The sequence below is a fragment of the Bos javanicus genome, chromosome 15 (assembly GCF_032452875.1).
Source record: "Bos javanicus breed banteng chromosome 15, ARS-OSU_banteng_1.0, whole genome shotgun sequence".
In the NCBI taxonomy this organism is placed as follows: Eukaryota; Metazoa; Chordata; class Mammalia; order Artiodactyla; family Bovidae; genus Bos; species Bos javanicus.
Window position 1 is genome coordinate 54254659 of NC_083882.1, and position 19554 is coordinate 54274212.

Genomic DNA, 19554 nt, shown 5'->3' on the forward strand with positions numbered 1-19554 from the left:
CCTCAACTGGATCTTGAAGGAGTTAACAAGGTGGAGTCGGGCAGAGAAGAAGTTGCACGCAAAGGGGTGGGAGTGACTGTGGTCCATGTAGTCTCCTGAAGGTGACTGGGGTGTGCTGGGGCTAGTTTCTCTCCCTGCAGGAAACACCCACTTGGCCAGGGCAAAGCCGAATCTCTTTACCTAGCCTGATGATTGAACTTCGTTGACCTAATCTGAATTCAAGGTAGCTACGTTTATCAGACAGACTCTGGTATCTGTCATAGTGTTATCATGTCACTCCAGCCTATGATGAGCAGGCTCCCACCTGCTTTTCCAGCAGAACTCTCTGTGGTGCCCCTTTTTTAAGCCTCACATCCTCCCACTAAATTTCTCACTCTTCCCATCCCCACCCCGCCCCTACCCTCGCTCCTTCATGCTTGTGTACCCTTACGCATACTCTTTCTTCACCTGGAATGTGATTCTCCATCTCCAATGTTGGACCAACTCCTCATCCTCCAAAGCCTGTTTCGATGCCATCCTGTGAAGCCATCCCAAACTCCCAGGCCACTTGCCAGTCCTTTCTGGCGGTCCTACAGACTGAGTTCAGCCCTCTGCCACAATTTGCATCATACTAGGTTAGAAGTACTTTTTGAATGGACTTCTCTTCCTTAGTAAACTGTGAGTCTCTTGAGAGCAAGGGCCAATGGCATTCATTTCTGTATCCCCAGTATTCTGTGCAGAGCCTACACAGAATCAGCGCTTGGTAAATGAATGTGGGATGAAAGAATGGAGTTAAGAAAGGTTCTGGAGGAGGAGGCAATTGCTGGTCCTTTATCTTGGAAACTTCCTGCTTCAACAAAAAGAGAACTTAATCATGTGACAGAAGAGCCAAATCTCTTTGGGCACTTTGACCTTGCCGCCTAACAGAAATTGGCCCTGGACCTCCCCTTTCCAGCTCCCATCATCTGAACTCCTAAACTGTTCACCAAACATTATGTACAAAATAGCCAGGAGCCCAGGAAGGTATGAGGCTGAGTGATTTCATGATCTTCACATGTAAATCCAAATTCCCAAGCTGTCCCATCCAAGGTCATCCCACAGTCTGCCTTGAGACTCTCATGGTCTCTTAAGATCTCTTAAGGGGTAGCCAGGAGTGGGTAGTGTTGCTGGGAATTCTTCCAAGAGGAGGCAGAAAAGACACAAGAATATTCTGGGCTGCAAAACAGGCAGGATGAGACCAAGAGAAGGGCACCAGGTAGACCTGGGGCTGGAACTGTGGCTGGCCTGACCCCAGCCTGCAAGAACTCAGGAAACCCGAGTGAGCCAGCCTGCATGGGGATGTGAGAACGTTCACATCTCTTCCCTCATGCCCACTATGCTGTACTTTATTTATTTATAGTTCCCTTTCACACCAACAAACTTGCTCCTCTCTGAGACATAAGCTCTGTGCTGGGTATTGGCACTCAATGAGGGAGGCCTCCTAAGGGAATCAGAAGTAAAAACCTCGGCTCCTCAGTGCATGAGCTGTGCAGTCTAGGGAAAGGACCCTGGCTTCTGTGAACTTGAATTCTTATCTGGCACATGACAAATGTTCAGGAGCATAGAAGGACCTTAAAAGAGAGAGTCAGCAAACCAGGAAAGACAGCTCAGTTGCCTGGCAAGGGTCAGTGGGTAGAGAATAAACTATTTACATTCTCTTCTTCCATGGACATGTATTAATACATTTATAGGTTCAGAAAATCTTAGAAGGAGAAGAAAATGGCAACCCACTCCAGTATTCTTGCCTGGAGAGTTCCATGGACCGAGGAGCCTGGCAGGCTAAGACCATGGGGTCGCAGAGTCGGACACAACTGAATGACTAACACACAAAATCTTAGAAAGTTAGGGATTGAGAGATTATGTCCAATCCCATATTTTACAGATGTGGGCACAGTCCCAAAGAGAGCCTGACCCTGGTCTAAGATAATTGATTTTTTCCAGCATGAACTCCAATGTGTCTTCAGATCCAGGTAGGTGGGGGCTTCTCATAGGAATGCCCATCCCCTAAGGGACAGGATCAGAAGAAATGGCTTTAAATTGCAAACAGAAGGATTTATCTGAGGTAAAGGAAGAATCCTGACTATAAGTATGGGTAACAGAGTATGAAACAGGCTTCTCTGGGATGACATCCTGCCCAGAGGCAGAGGGATGCCTGCAATGATCTCTGCACTGCACCTTCCAGCAGCACTGCTCGCATGCCAGTCCTCTTCTTTGGGAGTCCAAGGGATTCAAAGTCTCTCTCCCAGAGCCTGGTGCCATGGCCGGCGGCTGGGGGAACTTGAGAGGCCAGCCCTGGAACAGGTGCAACAGCTGGAGCAGCTGCACAGCTGCTGCCCAGCTCTGCTCAACAGCCTGCAAGCGAGTGAGTGATACAGAGACCTCTACTGGTGGGAGAGAGAGGTGCAGAACCTCAAGACAGGCAGAGAGGGATCTGACTGCAGCCAGACGTCAGCCCTCTGTACCCTCTGTACCCTCTGTCCCAGGCCCTCTAGGCCCTTTCTGTTGGTGTCTGATTCTCAGTGGATGTCTGTCTATCCACTCCTCCCTGGAGGGCAAGGGTACCAGGCTGCAGACCCACACTCCCCCAATTCCCTTTTCCAAAGGCCAGAGCGGACCCTGAACCAAGGCGATAGCATCTTTGGGTCTTAGAATCATGAGATGTTAAAGCTGGAAAGGTCCTCAAAGATTATCTATTTGACTCCCACCGAATTGCTCTACAGCTGGGAAAAGTCAAGGCAGACAAAGGCAACCTGCTGTGGGTCACAGTTGGAACTGGAGGCAGAGCCAGGACCGGAGCCCTGACCTTCTGATTCCATCTGTACCATGTCATAGCACAGAAGCTCCTTTCCTGCCCCCACCCTGCCTCTTGGGTCTGAGGTTTTGTCACCTGGGACCAAAAACTTTGATTTCCATGGTATACATAAACCTTGGAGGTAGACGAGCTGGTGGTTTTACCTGATAACCAACTCTCTCCTGAAGTCAGGATTGGATGGAGGGAGAGATGAAAAAACAGAAGCAGCTGTACACCTTAAAGCGGAGGTGGGGGGGAGTTACGAGAGGGGGTACAGTTAGTAAAGTGAGTGAAGTCACTCAGTCGAGTCCGACTCTTTGCGACCCGTGGACTGTAGCCCACCAAGCTCCTCTGTCCATGGGATTCTCCAGGCAAGAATACTGGAGTAGGTTGCCATTTCCTTCTCCAGGGGATCTTCCTGACCCAGGGATCGAACCCAGGTCTCCCACATTGCAGGCAGACGCTTTAACCTCTGCGCCACCAGGGGAAGAGCACAAAGAAGAGGAGCTGACAGAGGAGAAAGAGCACTGGAGAGGGAGTCAAGGAACTGGGCAGGTTCTCATTCCACAGACACAAGTGGGGATGGGTGCCCAAAGTGACTGACATCATACACACAGGTGGCTCAGCCTGGGACTGCACTGGCCAGTGACCAGATCAGGGGCTCATCCTGGCTAAGGGCTCTAGGTGGGAATGGAAATGGGGCTTGATCCACAGTAGTGTCTGAGGATTAGAGCTCAGTCTGTGGCTGGAGTTGAGACTCAGTCTGGGCTGGGATCAAGGCTCAATCTGTGGCTGGAAATAGAGCCAAGGATAGAATAACCTTTGCTTGAATACCCTTGCACTTTAAACTAAGGAGCAAGCTGCCATACATGTTCACAGGCCTATATATTCTGCAGGACAGGGCCATCTCAGGAATCAGACACTACAGGGTTTGAGAATTTCTATCTGTGGGTACCACTTCTGAAAGCACCTAAGATGTCACCAGGAGATTTCTTACTTACAACAGGCCCCAGATCTTACTAACTAAACTTACTAAACTAAGACAAGGGCCTTCACAGGAGACCTTCAAACAAGACCTTAGCAAATGACTACAGGACTGTTTAAAGATTCGTAGGTTATTAGCATTACACAGAAGTTATTAGCCTTCTTTGAGAGGCTAAAAGAAGGAAATAATTTGTCCTAATTCACATAACCAGTAAGTGATAAATCAGGGACTAGGATCCAGGTCTCGGTTCGTTTCTTTAATAAATTTGCTGTGTGACCTTGGGCAAGTCACTTGCCCTTTCTGGGCTTTGGTTTAACTGTATGGATTGGTACATTGAGGTGTAGAAACAGGTGACTTTCAAAAGTTCTTTCAGCTTTGAAATCGCAGCATCTTACACCCCTTTGACTACCTCCACGTCACCTTAACTCAACAATTCTGCTCCAAGGTTTTTCTTGCATGTCGGTAACTAGGCTCCAGTCTAGGGGAGATGGAATACTGGCAGCACCTAATGATAAATATGGCCCAAAGAGTGGAAGCACAGAGGAGGGAAGATCAGCATGGATCAGGTGGCAGGGAGAGTTTGCTGGAAGAGGTGTGACCTAAGCTGGACTGTAGAGGGCTAACAGGCTCTGGGAGGCAAGGAGGAGAGCCATGGGGAGATGTGAGCAATCTACATAAAGATGATTCTAGGCCATCTTTCTAAGATGCATCCATGGCAATGAAATCTGGGGGGTTAAGAGCCATGTGCCAAGTGCAAGGGAGGCAGGCATTAAGGGCATCCTGTGCTAATTCTCTCTTTTAAGAAGCAATGAGAAGGTGTTGGGAGGAAACCTCCAGGCCTCAAGGAGGAGGAGGAGACACTGACAGAGCAGTAGGCATTGTGCTGGGCACTTAACAGTCATCTCCTCTAATCCTCCTGAGAAGCCTTCAGGTGGGTGTGCGTCTTAGATGCAGAAAGTGAGGCTCCGAGAGGTTGTCACTTACGAAAAGCCACACAGCTACTAAGGGGCAGAGCCAGGACTTGAACTAACACAGGGCTCTTTTCAGGGCTTGTTACTAAGGACTTCTGTGAATCTCATGCTGGTGGCCGCCCAGAGACGGACAGACATGCAGCCTGCCCTGATGATCAGAGACAGGAATGAAACAACACCCAGCAATGCTGGCTCCAGAAAGTCATGTGCAAAAGAAGGCAGAGATGGAGGAGCTGAGCTGTGGAGAGGAACGTGCTCTAGGCTGGGAAAATGGGGTTTAATGCCAGGCTGTGCCCGGTGTAACCTGGGGCGGAACACTGCCCGTGCTGGGCCTTTGTTTCTTTACTGGGTATGTCTGCATTTGAACCAAGATGCTTCCTTCTTTTTAAGAGAATCTTTGGTTTTGTTCTTCACCCTCCCAGCCTTCCAAGAGACGGTCAAAAGATGGGTAGGAGGTCCGCCACCAGCCTATTGTGGAAAGAGTGAGGAAATTGAGGCTCAGAGAGTTGATATCAACTCACTGAGGTTACACTGTGTACAAGTAGAAAAACATGATTTAGGGAACGTGTTTTTCGAGAACCTACCATGGACCAGCTAGTTGCTGGTGCTGGTTGCTTTCCATGTTTTCTTCCATTTAATCCTCAGAACAGTCCTGGGATTTTCACTCCCATTTTATAGATTAGGAAACTGAGGCTCAGAGACATATCTGCCTCCTACCAGCTGGTAGTCAGCAGATCTGGGATCATGAAGACCCTGGTCTATCTCCCTGTGCCCTGCTGCCTCCCAATGTCACAGCTCAAAATCAGAGTTCCTTCCAGGTGCTGTGGGACCAGGGGGAAAAGCATCAGATTGGGAATTGAAGACTCTGGCTTCGGATGGCTCACTAGCTCTGTCAACGTGAGCAAGTTTCCTCTCTCAGTCTAAGTTTTCTCATCTGTAAAATGCAAATGATAATACCCACCTGACCGGAGTGTTGTAAGTCTCAAAAGAGAAAAGCAATGGGAAAGTTATCCCAGTTAACTCTTCTTTCTTTCCACTGGCTGTCTTTAAATGCAATAGCCTCTTCATCATCACACCCTTGCCGCCAAACACGCCAGACTCTCTGCTAGGAATAAGCATCCCCGGCTCCTCCAGAAGAAGCACCGTGCCCTGCCCTCTCGCCCACTGCTCTCAGGTCCCTCACCCTCGGGTCCGTGGCCGCAGCCCCCTTAGCTCTGAGTCTTGCCGAGTTCCCCCCAGTCTGGTCAGCCCTAACTGGTCCGCAGAGAAGCCTCCACCCTCCCGGCACAGGTGCTCGCTGGATGGCTGTCAGAACAGTCTGGGGTTCCAAGTCCTGGCACTTTCCAGCACATCCCCAGGGTCCCCTCTTCTGCCACCCAGCACACCCACTCCGCTACTTACGGGCTCGTGCGTGGGAGTCCAAGGGGAACCAGAGCAGCGCAAGTCCCAGCAAGGAGGAGAGGACTCTTACCTCGGGAACCATCCTTCTTCCCCAGGGCCAGGCCCTCAGGCGCTGAGCCGGGAGGGGACTTCGGGGAAAGTGAGATGCGGGGGACACTGACGCCCAGGGGCACAAAGCAATCCACAGACCCGGGGAGGGTTAGGGTTAGAGATTCAGAGAAGGGTTGAGAGGAAGGTGTTGAGGACAAAAAGGAAGGTCCAAGGTGGGAATAGGAGGAAGGTGGAAAGCCAACGGAGGGAAAGGGTTGGAGGGATACAGGAAGGTGTGCAAGAGGGGAAAGCAATTAAAGGAGAAGGTGAGAGGGAGGGGAGGAGAAGAAAGACGGGAGAGGGAGGACCGGAGTCCGCCCAGCTGTGCAGCGTTGGGCCAGGCGCGCGGGACCGGCGGGCTGCTCCGGGCGTGCGGGCTAGAAGCGGCCGGCGCCCCCTGCTCGCAGAGCTCGGGGTCGGGCTGCCGGGTCCTGGAGCCCGGCGGCGCGGCGGTACCCGCGGCGGCGACGGCGCGGCGGCCACGGGGGGAGGCTGCGCGCGGGCCGGCTGTGCACGCCAAGGGCGCCAGGCGCCGCGCTCGGGCGCATTTGTACTTTGCCGCGGGAAGCAGGCAGCCCCGGCCTGGCGCTGGCCTAGCACTGGCGCCTCCTCTGAGGCACCGCGGGCTCGGTGGATTGGCCACCCGAGAAACAGGCCCACTTTCCCCCTCCTCTCTCGTGCCGGTCTCTGGGACAGACGCTCCAGGCGCCGCGCCGAGAGGAGGCGAGGGGGCTGGGGAGGGGGAAGGAGCCACCCGGGCCACGGGTTTTAACCCCTAACTCCCCGCGGCGCCCCGAGCCCAGGAGGACTGAACCCTGTTAGAAACTTTCGGGTGGGGAAGGGAGAGATGTCGGGGTCGGAAAGGCGAAGCGGGCTGTGGATCCGACAGGCGCCCAGGTGAGGGAGTTCCATGGTGCTTGCACAGAACCCCGCCTCTGGATGAAATCGGGACACTTGCTGTTCTTAATTGTCTGTGCACTTGGCCACTCCACCTGAGTCTGTTTCCCAGATCCCCGTGCTAAAATGGGGACCTTAGTATCTTAAGTATCTTTTAATGTTTTTAATCCCACAATTGTTTCGCACGTGGGATGAGCACGTCAAAGCACTCAGATCTCGAAGAGAAGGGGTCCGAATTCCAGGCGCCTGGAATGCTCTGGCTAGCTATCCCCGAATCTAGAGGCGCCATGCGGGATCCCTGGCCCTTCCTCTGCGAATCTTCTGCTCCCTCCCATCCCACCCTAGCACTCCAGAAGCAGGACACAGTCTTTCCTTTGCCTCTGCAGGCAGGGCCTGCACCTTTCTGAGAGGGTTGGTCATACTCAATCCTCTTGAGTAAGGGCTTTAGGTCGAAGCATTGTCTTTCTTACCTGAAATTGATGGGGTGGGGGTGGGGGCAAGGGCCTGGAGCCCCTCACCTCAGCCCATCCTTGGTGTCCCATACCTCGTGGTAAATGAGTGTATGAATTAATAGGACCTAAGAAGAGAACCACCAGCTCTGTCCAGACAAGAAACACGCAAACTCTGAACTCAAAAGGACAGGGCCCCTGTCCTGGCTCTCTCCATGGCTTGCTTGGATGTCTTGGGTAAGTTCATCTATCCCAATTTTGGACCTCAACTTCCTCCCCAGAGGAACTTCTTGCAGAGCTGCTGGAAATTCAGTAAATGTTGGAGGGGAGCAGACTGGGAAGAGTAAGAGATAAGACAGAAGGGATATTGAATCACATCCCTCTCTGGTAGGGAATCACATTTCCAGGTTGAAACACTTACGACTGTGTCTGTAAAGATAACTGGGGTCCCCACCTCCTGTGTTGCCAGTTGATGCTCTCCAAGAACAGAGTGCTGGAGGAACCAGTGTCCCCAGAAAGAGAGCTTCTGGGGGACCTCCGTGGCAATCCAGTGGTTAGGACTTTGCCTTCCAGTGTGTGTAGGGGTGGGAGTGGGAAGGGTGCAGGTTCAATAGCTGGTTTGGAAGCTAAGATCCCACATGCCTTGTAGCCAAAAAATCAAAACCTAAAACAGAAGCAATATTACAACAAATTCAATAAAGACTTTAAATATGGTCCGCATCAATGAAATCTTAAAAAAAAAAGAAAAGAAACAGAGCCTCCCCAGAGCCTTCTAAATCAGAGACAAACAGGATCTGCTGCTGGTGCCCTCCAGGCTTAATTTCTTCTTCTCCAACCTGGCCACTTCCTCTCCCTTGAGTATGCTTCGTTTTAACAGATGATGAGATCCTTGGGTGGGGAAGATCCCCTGGAGAAGGAAATGTCCTCATGCTTCCCTTTTTGCTTAGGCTTTCAGGGCACTCAGAGTTAAGTTTAGTGTTTAATTGAAGAAATAATCTCATCCCAAGGATCTGGGACAGAGATCTTTTCCTTTCTCCATCTTTGTTTAAAGTCTGCTATATACATAGATTCATCTCAGATAAAGGAGATGGATTGACATTGCCCTCCCCTATATCCTATCCATTCTACTTCAGGAAAGGTCTCTACCATAAGATCAAAAAGGTGTCAACACACCTGTCCATCCTTAATGTCCTCAGAGTTCAGGCCATCATCATCTCTTACTGGACTTCTCTAGTAGCCTTTTAGCAAGTCTTCCACCCCTAGTGTGGGTACCTCCAATCTATTTTCTTCACATTTACCATAAAAATTACGTAGATTATTCCTACTGACAAACCTGATCACATCATCTTCCCACTTAAGACCCATTATTGGAAGTAAAAAGAAAAACATTAAAGCATTAAGTGCAATGTGATATCCTGGCTTGGATTCTGGGATAGTGAAAGGACATGAGTGGAAAAACTGGTAAATAAAGTCTATTAATTTATAGTCATGTACGAACATTGGTTTCTTAGTCTTGACAAAGGTGCTGTGGCTATGCAAGGTGATAACACTGGGCCAAACTGGATGAAAGATCCATGGTTCTTAGAAAAAACTCTGTACTACCTTTGCAACTTTTCTGTCAGTCTAAAATTCTTTCAAAATAAAAAATTTATTAAATAAATAATAGGATAAAACATTATCGACTTCCAATTGTTGACAGATTCAGTTCAGTTCAGTTCAGTCACTCAGTCGTGTCTGACTCCTTGCAACCCCATGAACTGCAGCACGCCAGGCCTCCCTATCCATCACCAACTCCTGGAGTCCACCCAAACTCATGTCCATCGAGTCGGTGATGCCATCCAGCCATCTCATCCTCTGTCGTCCCCTTCTCCTGCCCTCAATCTCTCCCAGCATCAGGGTCTTTTCCAGTGAGGCAGCTCTGGATTCAAGGCCGCGTGCATTTTGCCTCTTACTGCCACCTACCCTGTACTTTCACCAGCCACTCACCTCCCCACCTGCCCATGCATTGTCTAATTTCCATGGCTTAGTCTATGTTTCCTTTCTGTCTGGACTATCTTTCTCTTCCTTCATGTAGTGAATTCTGTTTTACTTTTCAAAAGTCAGCTCCGAGTCATTTCTCTTTCAGGGCTTCCCTGAGTCCCCCAAGCAAAGCAAATTTTTGGTAGCAAATGGTATTTTAACTATTGAGGTGTAAATATTTGCCTTTCCACCCTGCACTCTGAGGGCAGGGTTTGTTTTTTTTCTTTTGTATCTATATTTCCAGAATTTAGCAAAGTCCCTGATACACAAAGATACTGGATAGATAACTGCTTCATGATGGAGTGAAGACCTCAGTGACTTGAAAAGATATTTACTTTCTCATGAGAGACCCTTCAGCACCCCTATTGCTCTCAGTGACTGACATAAGAAACAAGCCTTTGGAAATTCCGGTGGTCCAGCAGTTAAGACTCTGCACTTCCAGTGCAGGAGATACAGGTTCGATCCTTGCTTGGGGAACCAAGATCCCACATGCCTCTCAGTACAGCCAAAAAATAAATAAATAAAAACAGCAAAAAGAAAAAAAAATAAGAAACAAACCCTTGAGGAAAGTTTCTGTGTCTTCTGTAGAAATGCTGTTCATGATGATTTTCCATATATTATCTGTGCTTAGTTGCTCAGTTGTGTCTGACTCTTTGCAACCCCATGGACTATAGTCAGCCAAGCTTCTCTGTCCATGGAATTTTCCAGGCAAGAAAATTGCCTGGAAACCCACTCTGGAGTGGGTTGCTATTTCCTTCTCCAGAGGATCTTCCCCACCCAAAGACTAAACTCATGTCTCCTGTGTGGTCTGCCTTGGCAGGCAGATTCTTTACCACTGTGCCACCTAGGAAGCCCATATATTATCTAATACTCTTAAAAAGGAGATTTGATAAATTCTTCCAAAATCTAGTCAGGAAAAAAAATCTATCTACCCACAGCAATCTGTCTCACTAAGTTTGTCTGCCACCTGTCTGCTACCCTCTTAGAGAACTTGCTCACAGCCTTCCTAGTCTGCCCATCGCACTGTTGGACAGATCTGTTAGAAAGTTCTCTAACTAAATGTGATTTCTCTGAGATTCCCCACATTGCTCCTAACTCTGACCTTGGGGCTGCACAACAAGCCAACTCCTTTGGTCTTTTTAGAGCTCTACAGAGATTTGAGGCAGAGAACTCCTCTTCTGTACTCTCATCCTTACCAGTTCTAGCCCCTGGACCTCTCATGCCACATTAAATTTAAACATTCTCTCTCTTGAAATATGCTGAGCTCTTCCCCTTACCTCCCCTACCCAGGTCTCTGTACGTTATGTTTTTTCTTTTTTTAAATTATTTGTTTTTTGGCTGTGCCGGGTCTTAGTTGCGGCACAGGGGATCTGTAGGTGCAGCCTCTGAGCCTTAGCTGCAGCCTGTGGGATCTAGTTCCCTGACCAGGGATTGAACCTAGGTCCCCAGCATTGGGAATGCGGAGTCTCAGTCACTGGACCACCAGGGAAGTCCGTGTGTTTTTCAAACACCCTGCCTCTACCCACTCTTATCTGTTTGTCTTATTTTTCCAGGATCGAGGTAAACTCCTTCATTCATCCAATAGTTATTGATAACCAACCCTGTGCCAGCCAGGCGCTGTGCAAGGTGCTAGGAACACAGTGGAGAACAAGAGAGACACTGATGCTGATAGTCCAGGTTCTCACTGAAGTCTCTCTGATGACCTTCTTTCCCCCCGCTTCTGTATCTCCATTATAGCACTTACCACATTGTATCACCAAAGGTTTTTTGTCATCTCCTCTAAAAGGAGAACATGCACTGTTATTTATCTAATATCTTCCCTAGCCTTCAGCATACATCTTTGTACATAGTAACTGCTAAAGAAAGGTTTGTTGAACAAGATTCTAATTCTTTCAAATAGTCCTCTTGTGACTTGTTATTTGTGACCAACAGGCATCCTGGACTGCAGGCTGCTTGCTTATGTAAAATTAATATAGCAATAAGGATCATAGACTTCAGTGTCAAGGCAAGTTTTCTCAGTCCATTTAGTTCTGTAAGTAAGATTCTAAAAGCAGATTCACCATATGAGAATTAATATAAGATGACTACATAATACATACTACACCTGAGGTATGCTGATAGTTCTCCGGGGGAAAAAAGCCCTGGTTTAGAGCATTTGCCAATTTTCATGGTGTAAATATTCCCATCAGGGTCAATTTCAGGCTACAGATGGACATCACTGAATATGGGGTTGTGACATACAGTAGGCCACCATTATGCAGTATTTCCATCTTACAGGTACATATAAATAACTTCAAGAACACTGATAGTAAAATGCATTAAACTAATTAGGAGGCAAGAATTTGAATATTTCAAGTATAACATTTAATTGTAAATTTATTAATGTTTAGTAATGATCAGTTTTAACAATCTGCTTGGAAATTTGCTGAAAATTTACCACTGGGCTCTCCAGCTTCCCTGATAGCTCAGTTGGTAAAGAATCCACCTGCAATGCAGGAGACCCCGGTTTGATTCCTGGGTCAGGAGGATCCTCTGGAGAAGGGATAGGCTACCTATTCCAGTACTCTTGGGCTTCCCTTGTGGCTCAACTGGTAAAGAATCCGCTTGCAATGAGGAAGACCTGGGTTCGATTTCTGGCTTGGGAAGATCCCCTGGAGAAGGGAAGGGCTACCCACTCCAATATTCTGGCCTGGAGAGTTCCATCGACTCTATAGTCCTGTGTATCTGAAAGTCGCTCAGTAGTGTCCAGTTCTTTGTGACCCCATGGACTATACAGTCCATGGAATTCTCCAGGCCAGAATATTGGAGTGGGTAGCCCTTCCCTTCTCCAGGAGATCTTCCCAACCCAGGGATCAAACCCAGGTCTCCCTCATTGCAAGCGGATTTTTTACTAGTTGAGCCACAAGGGAAGCCCACCCTATATTCCATGGGGTTTCAAAGAGTTGGACACAACTGAGCAACTTTCACTTTCTCCAGAGCCCTTATAAACCAGTTCCAGTACACTGTCTTTACTTGATGTCCTGGAAAGGATGAATGAATTGACTCTTGAAAGTTGTATCCAATTTAGATACATTAAAGAGGAGAGTCTTATTTAAAAGAGCTGTTAAAGTTGATGTTATTGTAAAGTGAACAATCACCATTCCATTTCCACCCTTCAGTCAGGTCAGTTATTCATCCATGTAAAAATCATTTAAGACCTACTGTTGGGACTTCCCTGGCAGTCCAGTGGTTAAGACTCCACACTTCCACTGCAGGAGGTGCAGATTTAGTCCCTGGTTGGGGAACTAAGATCCTGCATGCCAGGCAATACAACCATAAAAATAATAAATAAATAGCTTTGATGCAAAAAAAAAAAAAAAGAAACTACAGTTATTTTAGGACATATTCATTTGGATCTCCAGATGTTGTGCATATCAGTTCAGTCGCTCAGTTGTGTTCAACTCTTTGCGATCCCATGAATCCCAGCACTCCAGGCCTCCCTGTCCATCACCATCTCCAGGAGTTCACTCAGAATCACGTCCATCGAGTCGGTGATGCCATCCAGCCATCTCATCCTCTGTGCATATAGTTAGCCTAAATAAATTGCTTTTAGAATGAAAAAAGATATACTGCGCTGGGCAAAACATGGTCCCTGGCCCCATCCATATTTATTTGTATGGGTACTTATGTGGCTATGTGAATACTCCTAAGTCCTTTTTCCCCCTCATGTCTCTTCCTGGGACAGCCTGCACACAGTGATTCTGAGGGAGGTGTGAAGAAAGCAAGACGAAGGAACACACAGCTCTTAATTTCACAGAGCCCTCAGGAGGGACGCTGAGTGGGGACAAAGTGTCTTTAATGGAAGGCGTGGAGTGGGAGCATCCTTCATCCAGGTCCTAAGCTTAGCAACTGACCAGAGGCCTCCTTCACTGCCAGCATCATCACTCACCAAGCACCAAGGAGAATGGACCTTCTGTTCCTGCCTCCCCCAAGCTCAGGGGGACTTTCAAAAAGCAGTTTGTCCTCAGAGACTTCCTTCCATAGGTCTGTGAAGATGAAGCTAGAGCACCAGTAAACAGTGCTACATGACTGGATTCCACAGCCAGACAGTGGCAGGCACTGTATCCACCCAAAGGTAGAGTGAGGAGCCACCAGAGCTAGCTTTTAAAAGTGTAAATCATTCAACATCACTGTCTTGCTTCAAAAGTCTCCATTGCATTTAGAGTAAAATCTAAACCCTTTGCCACATTTTGAACACCCTTCCATGACCTGGCCTCTGCCTGCCCTCTGACTATATACCATCCTCCCGGTGGCTGCTAGGCTCTAGTAGTTTTTCCTGTCCCTGGGCACACCAGGCTGCCTGTACACCCCACAGGGTCTTTGCCCTGGAGATTTCTCCTGCTTGGGATATTCTTCCCTCGGCTTTCCCTGCAGCTGACAGTTCATTCAGCTCAAATGTCACTTCCTCAGTACGGGGTCCTTTGTGCCACCTATCTAATGATATCCCCCTTCAGTTATTTCCTGTCATGTTGCCTTCTTTTACTTCCTTTGTGTCACATCATTATCTGAAAGGCATGTCTTCATTTGTTTATTATCTGCCTCGCCCATGAGCAATGACAGCTCTATAATAGCCTGGACCTCAATCCTTGGTCACTGTTATATTCCTAGTTCATAGAACGGTGCTGAGCACATACAAAGGGCTTACTGACTATTTTTTTAATAAAAGAAGGATAGAATATTTATCTGGATTATCTGATTCCCGTGAGGAATGAACCCTAAATTCAAGACACCAAATCCTTGGAATTAAACCACACTTGTATTTTCATCATTATTATTATTACTGACCTCACTTTTATTATCATCTCACATCCATCGTTATGTACAACAGTGCTGCCCGGCACTTGTAGGGTACTTACTGTCTCTACGATGAAAAGTGAACGAGTAGACACCAGCTTTGCAACTGACCTCAAGCTTCTTTACTGCCCTGCAGCTACTCAGAACCACTCGTTTTCACCTGACACACCATGCCCTCATCCCTCCATGAAAGTGAAAGTGAAAGTCGCTCAGTCGTGTCCGACTCTTTGTGACCCCATGGACTATACAGCCCATGGAATTCTCCAGGCCAGAATACTGAAGTGAGTAGCCTTTCCCTTCTCCAGGGGATCTTCCCAACCCAGGGATCGAACCCAGGTCTCCCACATTGCGGGTAGATTCTTTACCAGCTGAGCCACAAGGGAAGCCCAGAAATACTTGAGTGGGTAGCTTATTATGTCTCTATATGTTGGCTTATTCTACCGTTTCTTCTATTCAGAATTCCCATTTCCTGTCTTTGATGAGTTCTCATTCTTCCTTTAGAACTCAATTTTGTATCCGGGTAGTCACTTCCTCTTCTTGTTCTTCCACAGCACTCTGTCTACACCGCTGTTAAAAACTCACCTCCTGGGACTTCCCTGGTGGTCCAGTAGTTAAGACTGTGTGCTCCCAATTCAGGGAGCATAAGTTCAATCCCTGGTGAGGGAACTAAGATCCCACATGACTCACAGTGTGGCCCCCCCAAAAAAACAACAACCAAAAAAACCTCACCTCCTGAATTATAGTCATTTGTTTCTATCTCTGTGTTCTCACGAACCATGGCTGGGCCCACCAGACAGCAGTTTCACAATGTCTGTTGAAATCCTGCACCTGGTGTTGGGCATAGGCTGTCTACAGAGCTATATGCTAGGTTCTGAAGGAGAAGATATATAGTGCTGGGCAAACCATGGTCCCTGGCCCCAAGGACTTACAATCTAACTAGAGAGACAAGTCGTTTTTATGGAAAATACATTATTAAAAACCAGTGTATTCCAGAATAAAATATGAGACAGAAGAAAGCTTGATGTGGTAGAACCTGTATAACATTGGAATAGCCAGTACACTTGGTTTCTGGTTCCAACGTCACCATTAATTCACTACGTGGCCTTGAAAAATGATTTCTCTTTTTTAGACCTTGGCTTTTTTGCCTGTAAGCAAAGATGTTTGATCAAAAAAGCCTTGGATGATTTTTAAAGCGGATTCCGGCTGAATTTGACTCCATGGAAACTGGAAGGGATGGTGGGGAGAGCTTCGTAGTCTTGCTTTGCCCCCTGGTGGTCACTCAGCAACATCACAGTCCCAGGAGACTTGGCTGTAGGCTTTTCTCAGGGATGGAGGTAGCAGAACCCAGAGTCTAGAAAACAAAGAACTGTGGAACAATGACCATTCTAGAGAACAAATCAGTCAGTCACTGGTGGATTGGTATAGAATCCCATCCTCCTTTAAGACAAAGGAACTAAACCCATGTCGTATCTGTTTCTGTCCCAACCAGCGGAAGTCAGTCTTTATGAGGCTCTTCTGTATTCCCCGACTTTTTCTTCTGCTCCCATCACAGTACTCTCTTCTAAGGCAAGTTGGGTTTTTTTCCTGTTTTCACATAAAAAGACACTGATCCTCAGTGCACCACCTCTTGTCGCCAGCTAGTTTGGGTTCAGAAGAACTAGACAGTGATAGTAGTACAAAATCCATTGTCCCTCTTGGCCAAATTCGAATCTAAAGATAGGTTAATTTGAAGTTCCAGTCCTGAATCCAGTGGCCTCCAACTCTCACCCTCCCTCTCAGGCTTTCTGATACATATTTTGTTGGTGTTGTTCAGTTACTCAGTCGTGCCTGACTCTTTTGCGACCCCATGGATTGTAGCCCACCAGGCTCTCTGTCCATGGGATTTCCCAGGCAAGAATACTTGAGTGGATTGCCATTTCCTTCTCCAGTGGATCTTCCCAACCCAGGGATTAAACCTGCATCTCCTACATTGGCAGGTGGATTTTTTTTACCACTGAACAGCCAGGGAAACCCAATACATATTTTATAGGAGAGCAATTGAACATCCAGAACATAGTTGGGGCAAATTTTTCAGTTTGGTCAGTGTTACTGTCCATCCAGACCAGACCACCTGACCTGCCTTTTGAGAAAACTGTATGCAGGTCAGGAAGCAACAGTTAGAACTGGGCATGGAAAAACAGACTGGTTCCAAATAGGAAAAGGAGTACGTCAAGGCTGTATACTGTCACCCTGCTTATTTAACTTAGATGCAGAGTACATCATGAGAAACACTGGGCTGGATGAAGCACAAGCTGGAATCAAGATTGCCGGGAGAAATATCAATAACCTCAGATATGCTGATGACAACACCCTTATGGCAGAAAGTGAAGAAGAACTAAAGAGCCTCTTGATGAAAGTGAAAGAGGAGAGTGAAAAAGTTGGCTTAAAACTCAACATTCAGAAAACGAAGATCATGGCATCTGGTCCCATCACTTCATGGCAAGTAGATGGGGAAACAGTGGCAGACTTTTTTGGGGGCTCCAAAATCACTGCAGATAGTGATTGCAGCCATGAAAGTAAAAGACTCTTACTCTTTGGAAGGAAAGTTGTGACCAACCTAGATAGCATGTTAAAAAGCAGAGACATTACTTTGCCAACAAAGGTCCGTCTAGTCAAGGCTATGGCTTTTCCAGTCATTATGTATGGATGTGAGAGTTGGACTATAAAGAAAGCTGAGTGTTGAAGAAGTGATGCTTTTGAACTGTGGTGTTGGAGAAGACTCTCAAGAGTCCCTTGGACTGCAAGGAGATCCAACCAGTCCATCCTAAAGGAGATCAGTCCTGAGTGTTCATTGGAAGGACAGATGTTGAAGCTGAAACTCCAATACTTTGGCCACCTGATGTGAAGAGCTGACTCATTTGAAAAGACCCTGATGCTGGGAAAGATTGAAGTCGGGAGAAGAAGGGGACGACAGAGGATGAGATGGTTGGATGGCATCACCAACTCAATGGATATGAATTTGGGTAAACTCCAGGAGTTGGTGATGGACAGGGAGGCCTGGTGTGTTGCAGTCCATGGGGTCACAAAGAGTCGGACACAACTGAGCAACTGAACTGAACTGACTGTCCATCCATTTTTTATGACAAAATGAGGGTTTTACTCCTTCCCATTCTTCCTGGAGAAGGGCCATGAGTCCCTCCTTCTGGGGTACTTGGTCCAAAAAAAGTAAAAGTAGCAGAAGGGTTTTTTTTTTTTTTTTTTTTACTTTTTATTTTGTATTGGGGTATAGCTGATTAATAATGTTGTGATAGTTTCAGGTGAACAGTGAAGGGACTCAGCCATACATATACATGTATCCATTCTCCCCCAAACCCCACTCCCATCCAGGCTGCCATATAACATTGAGCAGAGTTCCATGTGCTATAGAGTAGGTCCTTGTTGGTTATCCATTTAAATACAGCAGTGTGTATGTGTGTGTGTTAGCTGCTCAGTCATGTCTGACTCTTTGCAACCCCTTGGACTGAAGCCTATGAGACTCTTCTCTCCATGCAATTCTCCAGGCAAGAATACTGGAGTGGGTAGCCATTCTCTTCTCCAGGGTATCTTCTGCACCCAGGGATTGAACTGTGTTTCCCTCATTGCAGGCAGATTCTTTACCGTCTGAGCCACCAGGGAATGAAAGTGTGTACATGTTCATCCCAAATTCCCTAACTGTCCCTTCCTCTCAGCAACAATAATTGCAGAAGGATTTTTTGACGAGTTGAGAAAAACAGACTAGAATAAGACATGCTATTTATATTGTAAAAGGTGATCAATACTAGCAGAGAAAAGTTTGTCTTTTATTATTTTATTTTAGATCATGCTGTATTTTTCTTCCAGTTTTATTGAGATATAATTGACATACAACACTATAAATTTCAGGTGTATGGCATAGTGATTTGACTTAAATCCATCATGAAAGAGGCTTCCCTGGTAGAGAGTCGGCCTGCCAATGCAGGAGATGCGTGTTTGATCCCTGGGTTGGGAAGATCCCCTGGAAAAGGAAACGACAACCCACTCCAGTCTTCTTGCCTGGGAAATCCCATGGACAGAGGAGTTTGGCAGGCTACAGTCCGTGGGGTCGCAAAAGAGTCAGACAAGACTGAGTGACTAAACAAACAAGAAATCATGAAATGATTACCACAATAAAGTCAGGGAATATTCCTCACCTCATATAAATTTTTTTTTAAAAAAAGAAAAATTTCTTTTCCATGTGGTGAAAACTCAGGATTTACTCTCATTAACAACTTTCATATATAACATACAACAGTGTTAATTATATTGATCAAGTAGTATATTATATCCCCAGTACTTGTTATCGTATATAACTGGAAGTTTGTACTTTTTGATCCTCTTCATCTAATCCCCTCCCCTCCCCATTCCCCAGATTCATGCTTCAGAGAGACCATTCAGACTGTGAGTTGGAAAACAGAAGAAAGCAGGATGAGATGGAAAGTGTGCTGGATACTTTTTGTTTGCCCGGCCAGATAGGTTCCCAGAAATTTGACCTGTGTGGACTCCCAGTGGCCCTAAAAGTTTTGCCTTTTTCGTGTCTCACTCTGAAGTAGAGTTAAGGCGGGGTGTTTTCCCATTTTATTTCCTTAATTGCTATCTGTTGGACCTAAAGGGCTTCTTTAGTTTCAGTTCAGTTCAGTCGCTCAGTCCGACTCTTTGCAACCCCATGGACTGCAGCACGCCAGGCTTCCCTGTCCATCATCAACTCCCAGAATTTACCCAAATTCATGTCCATTGAGCCGGTGATGCCATCCAACCATCTCATCCTCTGTCGTCCCCTTCTCCCGCCTTCAGTCTTTCCCAGAATCAGGGTCTTTTCAAATGAGTCAGCTCTTCACATCAGGTGGCCAAAGTATTGGAGTTTCAGCTTCAACATCTGTCCTTCCAATGAACACCCAGGACTGATCTCCTTTAGGATGGACTGGTTGGATCTCCTTGCAGTCCAAGGGACCCTCAAGAATCTTCTCCGACACCACAGTTCAAAAGCATCACTTCTTCAGCACTCAGCTTTCTTTATAGTCCAACTCTCACATCCATACATGACCACTGGAAATACCATAGCTTTGA

The 19554-nt window shown here is 47.0% G+C and overlaps 1 protein-coding gene across 2 annotated transcripts in view; it reads right to left on the reverse strand.

The window, feature by feature from the left end:
* CHRDL2 (chordin like 2) overlaps positions 1–6764 on the reverse strand; it is a 33946-nt gene extending 27182 nt beyond the window's left edge. Inside the window, exon 1 of one of the 2 annotated variants that reach the window (XM_061380841.1) lies at positions 6167–6764. In XM_061380841.1, coding sequence (XP_061236825.1) covers positions 6167–6248 — 82 coding nt within the window. In that variant the 5' untranslated portion in view covers positions 6249–6764. The remainder of the gene's footprint in view (positions 1–6166) is intronic. The other variant, XM_061380840.1, reaches the window with a different exon arrangement.
* Between the last annotated feature and the right edge of the window lie 12790 nt (positions 6765–19554).